General features: G+C 46.4%; 1 protein-coding gene across 1 annotated transcript in view; it reads left to right on the top strand.

Annotated features, from left to right (window-relative positions):
* The window catches only part of Sash1 (SAM and SH3 domain containing 1), a 90,802-nt gene extending 74,883 nt beyond the window's left edge, over window positions 1-15,919 (top strand). The window contains exons 15-18 of the mRNA XM_055608067.1: window positions 4,983-5,096; window positions 8,457-9,568; window positions 10,728-10,859; window positions 12,591-15,919. Coding sequence (XP_055464042.1) covers window positions 4,983-5,096; window positions 8,457-9,568; window positions 10,728-10,859; window positions 12,591-12,854 — 1,622 coding nt within the window. The 3' untranslated portion in view covers window positions 12,855-15,919. The remainder of the gene's footprint in view (window positions 1-4,982; window positions 5,097-8,456; window positions 9,569-10,727; window positions 10,860-12,590) is intronic.
* Window positions 15,920-17,890: the final 1,971 nt, after the last annotated feature.

Here is a 17,890-nt window from a genome sequence, read left to right as displayed (position 1 = left end):
GAAGGAAGGAAGGAAGGAAGGAAGGAAGGAAGGAAGGAAGGAAGGAAGGAAGGAAGGAAGGAAGGAAGGGAAAGAGAGAGAGAAACAAAGAAAGAAAGAAAAGAAAGAAAGAGAGAGTTCTGCCCATCTCAGGGCTGTTTTCTTACTGAATAGGCTTATTCATGAATAAGTAAACCCATCAGTTTCCATTAAAGAAGGAAATGTCTCTCTGAAGTGAGTGTGTGGAGCAAGCATTCCCAAATTAAATATGAGAGCTTATTTTTAACATAGCGTGAACAAAATTCAGGGCGTTCACAGTTTTCTTTCGTTGCCTCCGTTGCTTGTTGGCCTGCTAAGCTTATCGTGTTCTTTGTTCTTCAGTCTGACATTAAAAAAAAAAAGTCTTAACCTTATTAATCATGGAGGAAGTATCCATAGCTAATGGATTTCTATCACTGAAAGACATACCAAACCATGGCTAATGATGGGGGAAATTATGCATTATGAGTGGTCCCCAACTTAGGATTTTCTTGCTTTTTGGATGAAAGCAGTACACAGTTGGTAGAAATTACGAAGTCTGAATACTTTTCTTTTCCTAGATGAGCGATATGCAGTCTGCGCACCTGTAATACTGAGCAATAGCAGGGAGGTGGAGCCGGGGGCAGCCTGAGACCATGATGGGCGGCAGCGAACACTGCCGTGTCTCAGCGGCTGAACAGGCTGTTCAGTGCATTAGGGACTTAAGTGCATCTTAGCTTATAATATCCAACCACACTATTGTAAACTAAGGAACGTTTATATTTACTGGATTCTTAAGACCCAGGAGAAAGGGAAGCCACTGTGTTGGTAAATTCACTTTTTAAATTTGACCAATGACACAAAGGAACACTACCAGTAGAAGTCTGGACCCTAGTTGCGATGGGTAATAGTGTCAGCTTGACATCATTAAGTTCCCTTAGGGGACAACCTCTGGACACATCTGTGAAGAAATTATCTGGACTAAATTAGCTTTGGAGCATGTCTGGAAGGAGTGTGGAGATGAGGTTCCCTGCGGTGGAAGGCCCGCCTTGGCAGTGGGCGTCAGCTCTGCGTAGGCTGGGGTCCTGGGCCAAACGGAGGCAAATGTGAACTGCGTATTCTCTCAGCTTTCTGCCCACCAATGCCAGGGGACCCGCTCCTCAAGCTCCTGCAGCCATGATTTCCCTACCAGGGTGGACCTTACCTAAACCCCTAATAAGCTCTGCAGCTGCTTTTATTGGGGCATTTTATCACGGCATCAGAAAAAAGTAACGATTACACAAAGTAAACAGACAGCCGTGAGGCCTAGATTTGGAGGTGTTGTTATCTGCTGGAGCACTTCATGACCAGGTCTCTGCAGCATTTGATTCACTAGGGTGTTAGAGCAAGGTCAGCCTCCCCCTGGGAGTCATAGGAACCTTCGGAAAACACAGATATTTACATTACAATTCGTAACGGTAGCAAAATTACAGTTACGAAGCCGCAACACAGACAGTTTTATGGTTGGGGGTCACCACAACATGAGGGCCTGTATTAGAGGGTCACAGCGTTAGGAAGGTTGAGAAGCACTGTTTCAGAGAAAGCCTGGAATCTCTGGCCAGGTCATGTGTAAACAGCCTGCCTGGTGACGGGTATGGCAGACCTGCGCTGTTAATATGGATTAAGGTTGAGCCATCTGGTCTTCTGGACCGCATCTGCTCTGTACTGTATGTCATTTACTCTTCCACAACCGCGGAGGACAGCTGGCTTATATACATCATTGTTACATTTCCTGTTTCATTTAGACGTCAGAAGAGCAAAGCTAAATCCTGTGTAGAGGCAGGGATCTGAGCCTAGTTTGACATAACACATTGGCCCAGACCCATTGTCCTAGGCTCATATCCTAAGATTTGTACCATAATCATTTTATAGGATATCTTTATCCATTATGATGCTAACTTGGAAGGATCAAGGCAGACTCCTTGTTTTTTTTATAAATCCCATTTTGGGTTTATACATTTCCACCGTTTGGAATTTCTCTGATACATAAAATGCTATTTCCTTTTATTGATCTTGAAACAAAGGCTTTGGAGGGCTCAGCGGCTCTGATCAGTGCTGAGAGACTGCATCCAGATGTAGCCTAGTGATGTAAGCCTCTCCATCCAGTGCAGTTCAAGTCACCGTTTTAAGAAATATTCCCTCAGCGTGCCTCAGTTACCTGGAGAAGCACCTTAGTGCTCCGCCAGACTCATTTTGCATGCAGCAGAGACAGCGATCCAGTAAGGTCCTTGAAAATGTATAGAAATACCTTGAAGTTCTCTAGTTCTCTAGTTACTTCCAATGAAAGTAACATCTGCAGCATGGCTTGGAAGCAGAGTGCGCAGGGTCCCCCATAGGCGAAGAAAGGTGGCCTGCAGTCAGCCTTCCATCTAGAGAGGATGATCGGCTCACTCTTCCTTGTAATCTTGTAGGTCCTCTAAATGAAAATGCCCCTAAAAGCATTTGCCTTAAAAAAGGAGTAAAATACATAGACCGTAGAGTGTGCCATCGTCACCACGATCGTGTGCAGCTCGGTGTTCTCAGCGCTGGGAAGCTGGGCGTGCTGGCTCACACCTGTGACCTCAGCTCGGTGTTCTCAGCGCTGGGAAGCTGGGCGTGCTGGCTCACACCTGTGACCTCAGCTTACTGTTTCCTGGGTGAATGAGCACTGAAGCAAGTATGGCAGGATTACCGAAAGTTCCAGGCTAGCCTGGGCTACAGAGACCCTGACTCAAAAGGAGGAGGAGGGGTGTTCATTTGTATAAGACGCGTAAGTAAAGATTATCTGAAGCATGCAGGAAGCACAGAGAGGAAGAGAGCAGATGTGTGCACAAGCACTTCCTGGGTTCAGGAAGGAACAGCCTCCATAGGGGAAATGCTGCAAGCCCTTTTAAAGGGGCTTCTCTCCAGGAATCCCATTTCCCCTCCTTCCTAAGAAGAGTGCTTTCTAGAGAACGGTGTGTGCCCTTATGTGTCGCTTCTGATGTCTGAGGATCTGGTCTTCATGTATTCTCTCCATGTGCATGGTCATGTGTGTGAGTGGGTCATGACCAGATGGGATTTCAGCCCTTTCGATGACGATGACTGACGATGGCTGGTTTCTCATGGTCTTCTGTTTCCTGTGTTGGCACTGAAGCTCGTGAGTGTGAGGGAAAGTCTCGACGCCTAAGAGTCACCTGCCTCCTTTCTCCCTGGGGAAGGTGGCGACTCTAGACCCTTGTGTGTTCCACACGACTGTAAAGTGTACCATGTTCTCAGGCATAAAAGAGATCCTTTCCTTTTCTGTCACAATAGGACCTTATGGGGCCGGGTAAGGCTGGGGTCCCAGAATGCACTTCTCAGCAGTGGCAGTAATGTTTTCTCTTTTGTACGCTCAGTCAGAAATCATCAGTCCTCTTTGCCTTGTGGGACACCGGGCTGCTGGCGCCGGGGACAGATGAGTGATCCCTCTCTCTGGGTAGCCAAGGACAGGTCAAAGGCCTCATGTAGAAAGATCATTTTTCTAAATAGCATGCTAGACAAGAACAAAGGCCGGCCCAAATCCACAGGCTCTTCCCAGGATGAGGGCCTCACTGTAGAGCGATCCGTTGTGGGGGTTGTTCTAAGGGAGGAGCAGGATTTGCTCATGTGCTTCTAGTTTGTTAATTTTTATCACTAATTGCTTGATACTTAGCACTGTTTGGGAATATAATTTGAGAATGTGTTCTGACAGCCTTGTTGGCATTACACTTGTTACAGAATGCTTTTCTTTTAAGAAATACAAACAGGAAGTGGAGAAAAGGATGGTGGGAATCCACCAGCCTATGTGTGGCATGGCAACCCGCCGCCTCTCCACAGATTTATTTTGATGGCCTGAGAAAAGGCATCATATTTCTGGTTTATTGATTTCCTTGTTTCTTTTTTTCTTCTTGTGTGTGGTTGGGGTGGGCAGGTGAGAGGCGAAGGGAAAGAAAAACAAATTAAAGCCATTTGTCTTTGCGACCAACTATTTTATGTAGAAAAATGTTCTCTTGGTTTCCGTTTTGTGAGACCAAGTGCTTTTTCTACATAATTATCGAAAGATGATCCGTGTGAAACCTCAGCATTCTGGGCTCCCCCTACAGAAACCACAGAGCGGTGCTGCCTGGGAACTGAATGCTCACGTGGTTTTTCATGTGATTTACTCTAGGGGCCCTCCCTAAAGCAACACAGCCAACTTGTCTCCTGATTTCCCCCCTGCCCTTACTGAGGTCCGGTTGATAAATAATGCTTCTTTTTAGATGGGTTGCTCAGGCTGGGGCTGTTTCGTTTACACCGGTTGGCTCCTCTGCTTGCCAGTCAGAGGGTCTCCTGAACACTTTTCCCACCCTGGATCAGGGAATAGAAGTGCTGGCCCAAGGCAGTGGGAGGAGGGTAGGAAGAAAAGAAACTGTCAACACTCCAGAAGACAGACAGAAGATTTGTTCCTCCTGGTGTGGGGTCTCTGTCTCTCTCTCTCCAGCCTTTCTCTGGCAGAGACGATTCAGCAGGCAGTGTATTGTCATCCCAGGTTAACAGTCTCTCCTGATGCTAATGAAGTAGTATTTCATTTGACACTTTCACATAGGCCCCCAAATTCGTAACATAAATGACTTGAAGTGCAAGTCTTCCAGGTGTCTGGAAAGCACTCGACCTTACCCACCTTGTGAACGCCGCGTTCACGCACGCTACTCCTCACTGAGTGGTGCCAGCATACCCTCCTCCTTGCCCGTCCCACGGTACAGGCTCTGTATTCCTCCTCCCCCTGTGGCCTCAGTCTGCCTCTTGTTTGGGCAGCGTGGGAAGCATCAGCATATTTCAGCCCTGGGTTCTCGCCAAGTTTATTTTCACGTAGTGGCTACGTTGCTTGGAAGAGAAGTGTCCTGACTGCATCGGTTCTTTCTTTCTCTCTTTTAAATCTGGCTGGTTTGGGGACTTCTTATGACATCGGTCTGTGTGTTTATCTCCAGGTAACAGTGACCAGTCGGGGTCCCAGGAGAAGCTGCTGGTGGACAGCCAGGGCCTGAGCGGGTGTTCCCCACGAGACTCCGGATGCTATGAGAGCAGCGAGAACCTGGAAAATGGTAATGTTGCCTCAGACCACGGGACCTGCTTCAGTGATCCCAATTCAAGTGTGTCCAAAGACTCCATTCTTTTAGGTCGATGATGCGGGTGGCCATCTTTCCATTTCTGGCCTTGTCCCCAACTACTTTTCAGTCTACCTCTCTGTTTATTTTTCCAGGCTGCTACGTGAAGTTTATCAATTCTGTCTAAAATACCTGCAGCCATAAAACCTAAATTGTTTGTCTCCTGTGCCCTTTTCTTCATGCAGTAACCACCAAGATCTCAGTACTGGGAACGATTAGGCCCACAAGGAAAGCAATTTACCAGGTAGACCATCCATCAAGGGAACCCCAGCAGCCGTGTTGCAGCCCGATTCCAGAGGCAATCACCCCTAGAGAGGGTGACTAGGAGGCCACATGTCTTATTTGTGGCTTCTATCAAGTAACAGTTGGGAAGCAATCGACATAAAACCCCGAATGCTTCCTCCCTGCAGAACGGAGGTCTTAAGCAGAATGAGGCAGACGGGATAAACAGCAGGTGACTCTGTGGCTTCCTGTTGTGTCCCCCAAATTACCATTGTTACAAAGATTAGAAGCAGTAGTGAAGGGTTCATGCCACCATCATGACCTAAATCTCTGTCGAACACTTGAGACCGTAGTAAAAACACACCGAGGTTTCGTCGCCTTAAGTGGCCACTGGGATTCCCTCTGATAGGAGCAAGGTATTTCTTAGCATTTGCTGAAGCCAGCCATCTTAACCTCTGGTTGCAGTTTGTGAGTGGATTGTGGAATCAGTTTAGTAAGCCATGGAGGGCGGTGTTCTGGGACACAATAGAAAGCGTCGGTGCAGTCCATGAGGTAAGGCCTAGCGTCATCAGTGGCATTGCTGTAATCTTTGTATCAGATATGTGTGTTGGATGGTGGACGTAAGTTGTGTTTCTTTCTGTAAATCATGCTTAAAAACAAGTAGTATGGACACCCAGACTAGTTCTAAGATAAGGTAAACAAATATTTGAGTTCAAATTCTCCTGATGCACCATTAGCTGACGCGCCCACACCCGCATCTGCGGCCTTCCTGCCAGCCTCACACTCATGTCGATTCTGATAAGCATCTTGGGAACCCAGAAATTAACCTATAAGTTCTGCCACCCAGAATGTCCTAGCAATTTGGGAAGATAACCAGATCCTCCGAGGTTTTAACATTTAGATAGCCTTGATCAAAATGCAATGCAAAACCCATCCAGGAAGCCAGCACTGGGCCACTTTTAGCAAATCCTTGGGTAGTTTTGGAGGGCTTTTTACTTTTCTGTTAATAACTTTTCTATAGCTGAAGCAATCATGTAAGATTAACCCAGCTGTGCTGGGTTGGTAAATCAGGGAAGATAGCACTGCCAAAGGGTTTAATGCCAGGAGAATTCGGATATATCTGTTGAAGAACTGGATTAAGTCAACTGGTGAACCATGCTTTGATTTCAAGGTGAACTCAGGGCTCCTCCTATATGAAGCAGAATGTGAAGCTGGCATTGATACATGTGGTTTGTATTGAGAGGCAGTAAGAAAGGAAAACCTATTTCTAAAATTTAAACACAATGGATTTTAATTAGAGTTTTCTATTTCAGCTGCTGTTTAAGCTTTCCTATGATAGGATCTATGAAGTATTTTCCTTTTCCATTTGGCTGTGGTGATTCTTCTGTTCAGAAGAAATGGAGGCAGTCCGTTGAATATTACAATAAGCTAATATCTCTGTGTATCAACAGAATAGCAACCTGTCAGGAAAGGACTAGTGTGTTGCTCTTGATTAGTGTAGACATCAGGTGGGACAGTATGAACTTAGCAGAGGACACATGCCTTTTGGCTGGGTCTCTGCTTTTGGGTCTTATCCAAAAGGATGGCCTCATTAATAAAAGTCCACTTGAGGAGAGCGCTGCTCACCCCCCCCCCCCCACCAGCCTCAGGGTCTGCGATTGTGCTTGCTGGGAAACACTTCATACTATCAGTCTGAGGCTTGAGTGAGCTTAGAAAGCTGTGAAATCGTGGAAGGAACCCTTTTCTCCCTGCTGACGAAGACCAAAGCACTTGTAATGTTAGACCCCCAGGCCTTTTCTTCCTGTTCTGTTTCCTTCATCTGTTCTCCCCCACATAGAGATTTTTTTTTTTTTTAATCAAAGAATTTTGTCTGTTTGCCCTAAAGTAGCTGCTTTCCTCATTGAGTGGACACAATCCAACCCTCCCTATCAGACTGGTCCACAGCCCGGGTTCTCCCCGCTGCCCTGTGTGTATTAACGGAAAGGCTGATACTGTGTATCAGGGGTCAGTATTCTGCATTAAAACACTGAATTCAGGAAGCTTATTAATAGGCCAGGGGAACCTCTTAGTTACGTTGAGGATAACTTACCGGGTTTTGGAAATTAGGCAGCCTTTCTTCATACCTTCCAAGCCTGATGAAGATTTGTGGCATTTTCATCTTTTTCTAGAGCGACGCAATCACATGGCTCAGCTACTCTGTTACCTGGGACGTTCTCAGGTTTACCAGACCAGCCACTAGGGACATACAGATGTGTTACTGGTGAGGGAGGAGACCAAGCACCGTTGATGTGTGCGTGCGCGTGCGTGTGCGTGCGTGTGCGTGCTGTGTGCGTGTGAGCTCACCTGTGCTCACACACACGCCTACAAAGTCGCAGCACGTCCCCAGGAAAGCTCGTCACGCAGCAGCTGCCAGGGTGAACAGCCAAGAGTTCCAGTTAGTGAGCTACGTCAGGGTGACAGGTCAGCCAGCACTCAGCGCTAGCCGACCGAGGAAGGCTGCCGTAGATGGTCCCAGCAAAGCGCCCCCTTCAGCTCGTTGGCTGCTCTGCACCCGTCCGTCCGTTCCTGTTTCCGGGTCATTGTGTTCAGGCAGAACAGCTTGATGCAAAGAATTATCTGAGTTTTTGTTCTGCTAACCCCTTTGTGGGTACCTTTCATGGAACCTATTCTAAGGAATCAGGTCATCCACGACTTCAGAAACTGGTATCCAGCACACAGAGATCTTGCGGCTTGGTTTCTGGCAGGGCATACGAAGTCAGTCAGTTTTCTACACCGAAAGCAGCTTGGAATAGGTATTAGTTCTAGCCTCCTGCTGGACACAGCATTTTCTTTCCACATAACCAATTAGTTCCAGTCTCTATAAGTACTTTAATAAGACTAGAATTCTTTATAAAAATAAAAACGGACAGCTAATCACCCAACATTATTATTATTATTATTATTATTATTATTATTATTATTATTATTATTATTTTAGTGACCTATGTGATGGTTTTGTTGATACAGGAATTAGGTCCTAGCCCTGCTTTGTTCATTGACTTTGAAACAGTTGTAAAATCTCTCCTCCTCTCCCAGGCAAAACTCAAAAACCCAGCGTTCTGCCCACCAAGTCATCCACGGAGTCCAACTTAAAGTCTTTCAACAGGAGTCAGCCAGGCAACTACCCAACATTGCCTCTAACTAAATCAGTGGAGGTGCGGCAGCAGGGAGAGGAAGGCAGGCTGGGACGAGGTCTAGCCCCGGACACCGCCAAGCACTGTGACGTGCCCTGTGTAACTAGTTTGAATAAAAACCGAAGAAGCCTCCCGGTCTCCATTTGTCGCAGCTGTGAAACCCTGGAGGGTCCTGAGCCAGTGGAAAGCTGGCCCCGATCCCATTCCCTGGATGACCTTCAGGGAGAGGCTGATGCTGGCAAGGATGTGCCTAGTGAGGTGCTGGAAACCTGCCCTCAGAATGTCCCAGAAGTGCCACAGAAGACATCTGCCTGCACCTCCGAGGCTCTGTCCCGAGGCCGAGATCCCACTGCTGAAGACGTGATGCTTCTGACCCAAAGCAAGAGATTTTCTGACCCCCCGAAAACAATGGCCAAGAAGCCGGACGGCTCCGCTGTGACCTCCAAACTTGGCATATCGCCTCTTCAGTGTGTCCCCAGAAACTTCGAGGCCCAGCCTCCAGTTAAACCCAGCTTAACAAGGACGTCTCTTGAGGGTCACAAAAAAGGACATGACCACCACCCCCTGGGCACCAAAGAAGGGGGAGATGGGGAGCAGAGCGCCCCCGAGACCAGGACGCAGCCCAGACATCCATCGCAGCCCCCGCCTGTGCCCGCCAAGAAGAGCCGAGAGCGCCTGGCCAATGGCCTGCACCTGGTCCCTAACCTGGAGGCACCCGTGCTGCCACTGAAGAAGGCCGGCCCTGCCAGCCCCGCCAGCCCCTGCGACTGCCCCTCTCCCCGGGAGCCCAGGCCTCCCTTGGGGACTGAGCCAGGCGGCCCAGTCTGCGCCAGACCCCCGCCCTGGCTGGCAGAGCTGCCTGAGAGCAGCAGCCTGCAGGGCCATGGTGTGAAGCTGGGACCAGCGCTAAGCAGGAAGGTGTCCTGTGCCCGGGGCATGGACCTGGAGATGCTCACGGAGAACAAGCTCCAGGCCGAGGGCATCGACCTCACCGAGGAGCCCTACTCTGATAAGGTATCCAGACAGTGTGTCTCTGTGTAGCCCAGCCGTCCTGGAACTTGTTCTGTAGACCAAGCTGGCCTCATCTGCCTCCCGAGGCATGCGCCCGCTTAGCCACATGTGTAGCAGACAGCATGGCACCTCTACCTACGGCCTCTGAGCTGGAAGTACTACCCACTACCCCTGGATTAAATACAGCTGCAGCTTTGCTTTTCTTTCCCTCTTGCTTGGTTTTAGGTTAGGGCAGCTGCACTTGGCAGGGACACACTCAGCACCAGAACTGGCCCGTAATGAGAAAATGGGCAAGAACGGCCCGAATCAAGGGTGCATATCCCACAGCAGGATATGGGTTCGTTTCTGTGTGGTTCAACTGGGGTTTCGAATGACCCGCATTCCCTACTCATAGACAGGTTGTTGTGAGGGAATACAGTTAGTGGGAGCTTGCATAGACAACCACAGAGCACATACAGTCCAGACCCTGTTCAGGTGCAGCACCGCAATCACACCTAACGGAGGTGGAGGGCGTAATAGGAAAGGCCCTGATACATCAAAAACATGTCTATAACGAAATACAGTTCTCATTTGAAAGGGCAGGGGAAAAGGCTACCAACACCAAAGCGACTTTGAAGACAGATCGGTGGTAATAGAGGTGGCTCCACTTTCCTTCTGGAGATCTGTAATGTGCTCCCAAGGGTCCTCGTTGTGGTCGTGAGCGCCTCCTGAGAACAGCCCCTTCCCTTTCTCTCTTTCCACCTCTTTGATAATTCATGACTATGTACCTTTGAAGGGAAATAGGGAGAGGCCTGGTGACATGGTGGCGTCGTCTCAGACGAAGAGCGAATAGCAGGGCAGTGGGTTGGCTTTCTACAGATGGGGGGACCCTGTGCAGCAACGTGAAGGGACTGAATTTTGTAAAATGAGTTTAAAGCATTGGCCTGAGAAATACAGGATTGGGTTACCTTAATTGTGTTTTGAAATACTTTTTAGAGCTCATCGGTATTTGGGCGATTAAGATATAAGTGTGCCCCTTTTCGTGAATCTGCCCCAGTAGTGAGCAGGTTATGTTCCTTTTGAACTAAAACTGCTGGTGTTGTTTTCTGATCGCCAAGCTGTGTGTCTTAGGTGGGGAGATGTCTGTACACCATTCATGCCACATTGCTCTTTCCCCTGGCAGCATGGCCGTTGTGGGATCCCTGAAGCCCTGGTACAGCGATACGCGGAGGACTTAGATCAGCCTGAGAGGGATGTTGCCACCAACATGGACCAGATCCGGGTGAAGCTGCTTCGGAAGCAGCATCGAATGGCGGTAAGCAGCCCTCGTTGCGGGGAGACGGTAGCTGTCTGCGGTACGCTTAGGTGTAAGGCCGTGGCTGGCAGGTGTTGACGACACAAGGGCTTGCTAGAGCCCCACGAAAAGACACCTAGGAAGGAAATAATCGGACAGCCTAGACTTCAATTTTATTTTTCAGGGTTTTATGCATGCTAGAGAAGGACTGTACCACGAAACTACACTGCCATTGTCATTTGTTTGTTTGCTTACAGACATGGTCAGGTTCGCCTCTAATTTGTGATCTTCCTGCCTCCGTGTCCTGAGTGCTGGGACTGCAGGCATCATGCCGGGATGGCCAGGTTAAGACAGTGTTAGAAAGGCAAAAAGGGAGGTCCATCATGTCCCAGCTTTATACCTGCTCTCAAAATCCATACACAGCACACCAAAAATTCAGCCAAATGAGTAAGTTCAGGAGCTCTTCCTGCATCCCACGAAAACAACAGTTGACAGCAGTGTGTCAGACCCTCGGTGGAAGATGCTGCTGCGTTTTTTATTCTCTTTATATGAGAGAAAGGTGTGTGCAGTGGTGAAGTAGCTTGACTTAGCCATTGTGTGAGTCTGCGTTGCTCCAAAGACCATGCTGTATGCCCTCTAAGTATATGACTTCTAGTTCTCAATTTTAAGCTAGTTATTTCTTTGCACATATGTGTGTTTTAAGCCTGATTACTTATCAGATCATGAATATTAGTAAAATATTTTTTTATTATCAAGATTTTAATTTGGTGAGTATTCTATGTCTTAGCCAATTACTTATTAATAAACATTTAGGGTTTATTCCTAGCCTTTTATTTTAAATGGTATAGTGAAAAGCAGCTTGCTTTAAAACATGTTCCAATAATATCTGAGGATTTATTCTTTGATGAGATTGCTTCATCAAGATCACACAAAATCAGAGCTGCAAAGAAGGCTCGGGGATCAGAGGAGCAAGAGGAGCCAAGGTTACTTTCCAGGACCCATGTGGAAAAAAGCTGGGTGTCATGGCCCACAATTGTGATCTTAGGTGTGACTCAGAAGGGAGAGACAAGTACGTCCCTAGAGCTCACTGAGCAGCTAGGTGAAGGTCGGAGTCCCTGTTTCAAAAGAAAAGATGGACAGCTCCTGAGTAAACACAGGGAAGGTTGATCTCTGGCCTCTGGCCTCCACCCATTTGATGTGTACCTTCCTGAATATGAGTACATACACAGTAATACAAAATAGTGTGGGCTTTTATACTCTATATATCTCCTTCTGAAAGACAATCCTAGCAATCAGGTTTCAACGTCCATTTCTCTGTCCTGGTCAGCTCTTGATATTATTATATTTTAAATTGTTGATTAGCCATGTACATTTAAATATTTAATTTTCTGGCTATTACTATAGAGTCGAAGATACACTTCATAAAAACCCTACCCACTGAACATCCTTTTCTAAGTGACACACAGGTTTCTCTCCACAGTTCCCCTCAGTTACGGGACTTCATGGAGGCAAAATAACAGAATATAGGGAAATGTCTATAGCTTACACACATAACTGGGGTTTGGTGTAATCCCGAAGTTCTGAAATCTTTTAGAATAGCTCCGTGAGGATCTTTTCAGTGTTGGAGTAGCGCTCTTAACGTTCACTTTGACATCCCTTGGCAGGGGCAGTCCTGACCCTTTCAGCCGTACAAAATGTAGCTCTCTCACAGCCTCTGCAGTCTTCATAATGTGGCTTTCCTTCTTTGCTTAGATCCCAAGCGGTGGGCTCACAGAAATCTGCAGGAAACCCCTCTCTCCAGGATGTGTTGCGTCTGTGTCGGATTGGCTTGTCTCCATTGGCCTGCCCATGTACACCAGCACGCTTTCTGACGCAGGGTTCAGCGCGTTGAGCCAAGTGCCTTCCCTGTCCCACACTTGCCTTCAGCAGGCCGGCATCACAGAGGAGCGTCACATACAGAAGCTCATCTCCGCAGCCAGACTGTTCAAACTGCCCCCGAGCCCCGAGGCCATGTAGCAGGCCTGCCGTGGTCCTCCCTGGACAAGAGCCAGCCTTTCACTGTGCTTAGGAAGCTGATACAATCCCTCCCTATCTGCTGGGGTTGACCTGATCTGGAAGAAAGGTCCCCACGTGGGGCTCACAAATTTCAGGATTAGGACACAGAGCCGAGGACCCTGTCCTGGAAAGTTCCTGCCCCGTGCCCTCGAGGAAACCAGTGTGGTTCTCTTTGATGCCCACAGGCAAGACCAGCGCTTAGTCTTGCTTTCAGACACAGAAGAGCCAAGATGCCAACGCACAGCAAACACTGTGCGTCCAGTCTGTCTCCGTGCTGGCAGAGGGCTAGAAGAAGAGGACAAGGCAGCCTGCTCGCGTCTCATCGTGCCCTCGCCCATCTGTTGGTCACCCTGCTGGATGCCCAAGCCCACCGGGCTTAGCTAGGCCAAAGCAACAGACTCTGGAGTTACTGTACACTATTGACTGTGCTCATGAGTTCAGAAGCTGGACCAGCTGGCTACAGCAAGAACACAACAGTCCTCCTCTCCTGTAGATAAACAAGAGACATTTTAATTGCTTTCTAGCAATTAGCTTTTATTTGCCTTAATATAAACTTTTAACCAGTTATCTATCTAGTGTCTGCAACCCTTAACCCTAGTCCCAAAATTCTTCAGCTTAGACTGCCATCTAACTATTTGGGATGTTTCCACAGAAATAGCCTTTTTTTTTAACAGTCTCGTTCTAACATGGCTTATTTTATAGGAGTGACCACCAGGCACACATTTCACGTTGACTTTTAGGTTTTAAACTAACTACAAACTCAGTAAAGGTTGATCTGGATTCACGGTGGGGCTTGTGTATTCCCCGGCTTCTGAGTAACTGCCCTTCATTCTACTCACTTCACTGAGCGGCCATCCTGGTGGCCACAATTGCAGAATCCTGACCACATCCATTCCAGAGTCCATCCATCAGCTAACGGATCACCTTTGTAGAAAGTCATTGTAATGTTGCATATTTCAGAAAGATTTTTTTTTTCTAAAAAGGGAAGTAGTTTACAAAACTCAGTTCTTTAAAGTTTTTGTTTGTTTGTTTTACTTTGTTTTTTTTTTTTTTTTTTCCTTTTTTGGCCAGTTCTATAATTATTATTATCTTTATCTTTCATTTGTTTCTTAATTATTTTAATTGAAGCAGAGGTTCATTTGAAGCCAGACAAACCACATTAGCTGTGTGCTAAATATTGCATATTTTCAACTGTTTTTCCAACTGTGATTTCTGCATAATCTGTTCTCTTTTTGTCTAGTGTCTAGTTTTCTAGCAACTAGCAAATGCAGACAGGTACACAGGCTCCTTTGCTTACAGTGTGGCTTTTCTTAGAAGCACTGTGCGAGGTCTCAAGTTACCATGAAAGCACTTTGAACACAAGGCCTGGATTCGTCCTCTGATATTTTATTGGGTTATTGAAACATGATTTCCCTCAGGAGAGAAGGGCAAGTAATTTTATTAATAACCAAGCCATCCTGACCATATGCTTGATATCGCTGGATCCATATCTCTGAGGAAATGAACTTTCTCAGGTGATCCCCCCATTTTAGTATTCATTGAAAACAACAATAACAATAATATGTTTGATTCCATTCGCCTTCTATAGGATGCCGTGTGAAGAAGTTGAGGCAATTTAGAATAAAAGGTAAATCCACCAGTTGCCTCCTGGTCTCTTTAAAAGAGCTCACGGTTGCCTCCTGGGTCGTGGCATAGCCTGCCTAGTGGGTGTGGATACAGGGTTGTCAGCGCTCCTGATGCTTCTGTGGGGTTGGAATTGGAAAAGCAGGCTTCTCCTCTTGCCTTTGACGTAACCCTGGCCTGACATTGTGACAGACTCTGCCCATGATTCTACCTGAGCAAAGAGACCACACAGGAGCCACATTAGAGGTAACAAGGGAGAAGGAGAAATCTTGTGTGAATTGGCAAGTTTCAGTTCCTTCTCAGTGCAGACCAAACTAGAACCAGAGGTCTCGAGAATGCCAAACACTATTTTTTTGTCACTTTGGAAATCATTGCCTTTGCATGGAAAATTCAGGGACCACAAATTTAGTGTGAATGTCTGATCTGAAGGGGCTGAGGTTGTCCTCTTTTTTCTTTCTTTCTTTCTTTCTTTCTTTCTTTCTTTCTTTCTTTCTTTCTTTCTATCTATCTATCTTTAGTGTTTGTTTGGTTTTCTTTTGCTTTGAGCGTCTCATTTGGTCTGAAAAAAAAGCTTGAATGTTGGTGTGTGGCACTGAGGTGATGTGGGGCTGCCTGTGGCTGGTGGCCAGGTGGCAGGCTTTAGCAATATACAGTTTTGATCAGTTGTATTTGGTACAGAATTTTGAGTGACGGTGAAAAATTGTTGTCTTTGGAAAGCACAAAAGAAACCTGGAAAGGCGTTTCGGCTCAGGTAGCTCCCCAGAATGTGTGCGATTTGTATGTCACAGCTGTCTGCAGAGAAAGCAGCTGCCCAAACTACTATTTACATTCCCAATAACGAGAGCAACTAGCTTTTCATGGCCTTGCATATTTGGGGGCCCTTTTCTCTGTCCTGACCCAGGTGTGGATGAAGTGACTCCCCAACACAGCATCCATCCTGTGTTCACAGCTGCAGAGGAGCAGAAGTAGATTCCACATCACTGCTGTGTGAGGACTGAGTGATCTTCCAGAAGAATCTAACTGTCTTGAGTCCAAGTTATCTTGATTTTTAAATTGATAGAAAAAATAAACAAACTGTCAAGCAAAGTTATATGACACCTGACAGCATTGCACTTTCTGTATATGAAATCAGTATTTAAATAACTTATTTTTCTCCATTGCTGTTCTTAAACATTGTAAGTAGCTGTAATATACCAATACCAATATGTTCTTGCAATTGCTTCAGCCCAGGAAAGCTGTGTATTGTTTTAAAATTGTAAAAAAAAAAAAAAAAAAAAAACAATTGTGATGATCCATTTAGAAAAACGAAGGGTGGACAGAAGGGTTTTCCTGTGTAGCAGACCTTGTCTATAATTATGTCATCTATGTACCTAGGAGAAAAAGTAAATAAATTTCTTCAGTCAGATCTGTTTCTTTTTGTATTTTTATTTTTATTTTTTTGTTCTTGGGGTGCTTCAAAGACAGAAGAAAAATGAAAGGGAAATTTTAAAGTGTGGTTAAGGAATGTGGTGTTTTGTGAAAATGTTAATTGTACAGGGCTCTTTTATTAATGGTCAAAAAGAATCTTTGGTGTCTGTGTATCTGTGTTCACATGTACATGGGCATGCATGTGCCATGACATATGTGTGAGGTCAGGGCAGACTTGGATGTGGGCCCCCAACTTCCATTTTATTTGAGACAGAGTTTCTTGTTGTAAACTGTTGTGTCCACTTGGCCAGCTGCCCAGGAGCCCCCAGGGAGTTTCCTGTTTCTGCCCACTGTCACTGTCAGAGCTTCTGTGCCCAGGTTTGCTTGGGTTCTGGTATCCAGGCTCAGATCCCCACACTCTCATGGCAAGCATTTTATACACGGGCCTATACCCTGGCCCCACTCGCATACCATCTGACCTGCCATGTTGTTGCCCTTTTCTTCTTTTCCAGTATACAACAGTGAGTCACAGTCATGGCATCTTTCAAACGAGAAATGTTTGGAGTCATCTCCACTCAAAGCTCATCCTCAAATGAAGAACCTGGGGCCATGTAGGTGATCCACTCAACCAATAAGGCTCAGTCAGCTGTAATAACCAAACTCACATCATCGTCTATTGAAAAAGAAAAAAAATCAGGTTAAGATAATCTAGGGATTAACCAACTTGACAAAAATATTTTCCAACATTGGTGAGCCAGGGTTGGTGCAGTGATCCCGGTTTGTTTTGTGTGGTGCCAGGGCCTGAGCAACAGCCCCATCCGGCAAAGAGAAGGGTGCCAGCAAAGCACTTCTTGAGTATGTAATAGATGCACTTGGAACAAGAAAAAACTCCTCTCCTTTCTTGACAGTGACTTCATTCCTGCTCCTGCTCCTGCTCCTGCTCCTGCTCCTCCTGCTCCTCCTCCTCCTCCTCTTCCTCCTCCTCCTCCTCCTCCTCATGGGCCCCTATTACGTCAGTGCTGGCCTAGCTTTTCAGACATAGCCATGTGTATTTACAAACATGACTCCATGTGTATTCTGCACAGAAAAGATAGTTTATTCTTCATTTGCTGTTACATAAATATAGTTTGGAAATCTCACATCAGCATCTTCCCATTCTTTTAAAGGCTGTGTAGCATTCTATCACACAGATAGTTTATTTAACCAAAACTTCACAAGCATAAAAACTTTTGCTTTTCAGGTTTATGTTTTTAACCTGTTAAGTTGATATTATTATATTTTAACCTGTTAAATTAATATTAAGTTGATATTGATGCCTAATATCCTCAACATCTCTATTGGTTTTCGAGTGTCCTGCTCTGAGTTATGAGCAAACATTCCAAAGTCACTCATCAGTTTCATTAACATACACCTTCCTGTGGTAGCTTGCCCTTTGCGGGGTTTTCTTTAGTTTGGTTTGTTTTTTCAGTAACAACTTTATTTTGAACTTGACTTCACATATAAAGTTCTAATGCGGACATTGCTTAAGAATTTCCTCATTTAAAAGGTTTAAATATCACATTATAGACGTATGTTTTCCAAAACTCCGCAAGTCTTTTAATGACCCTCCCTCTGTGTGGTCTCAAGCCTCTCAGGATACTTCTTCTGCATGACCAGGCCTCCTCAGAGCAGGAGGTGCAGCAGCACCTCTTCCACACCTTTGGAACAGTCGGGTGGCCTCAAGTGCAGGATGCAGCCGCTCCAGCCGTGTCTGGGTGAGCTTTTGCTTGCGTGTGCTAGCTGAATCGCTTCTGCGGTGTACCGAGCTTGGCAAGGCAGAGGCTCTCATTCTGTCAGTGACGGTACCTGCACTGACTTTCCTGAGGGTGACCTTGTGATGCCACGCTGCAGCTCTGGCCCTGTGGCCTCTGGATCCTCCTCAGGAGGGGTAGCATGCTGACTTCTGAAAGAAGAGAGCCCAAGTTTCA

This window comes from Psammomys obesus, unplaced genomic scaffold (genome assembly GCF_907164565.1).
Source record: "Psammomys obesus unplaced genomic scaffold, mPsaObe1.curated_primary_1811, whole genome shotgun sequence".
Taxonomy (NCBI): Eukaryota; Metazoa; Chordata; class Mammalia; order Rodentia; family Muridae; genus Psammomys; species Psammomys obesus.
This window is presented reverse-complemented; position numbering and strand designations above follow the sequence as displayed.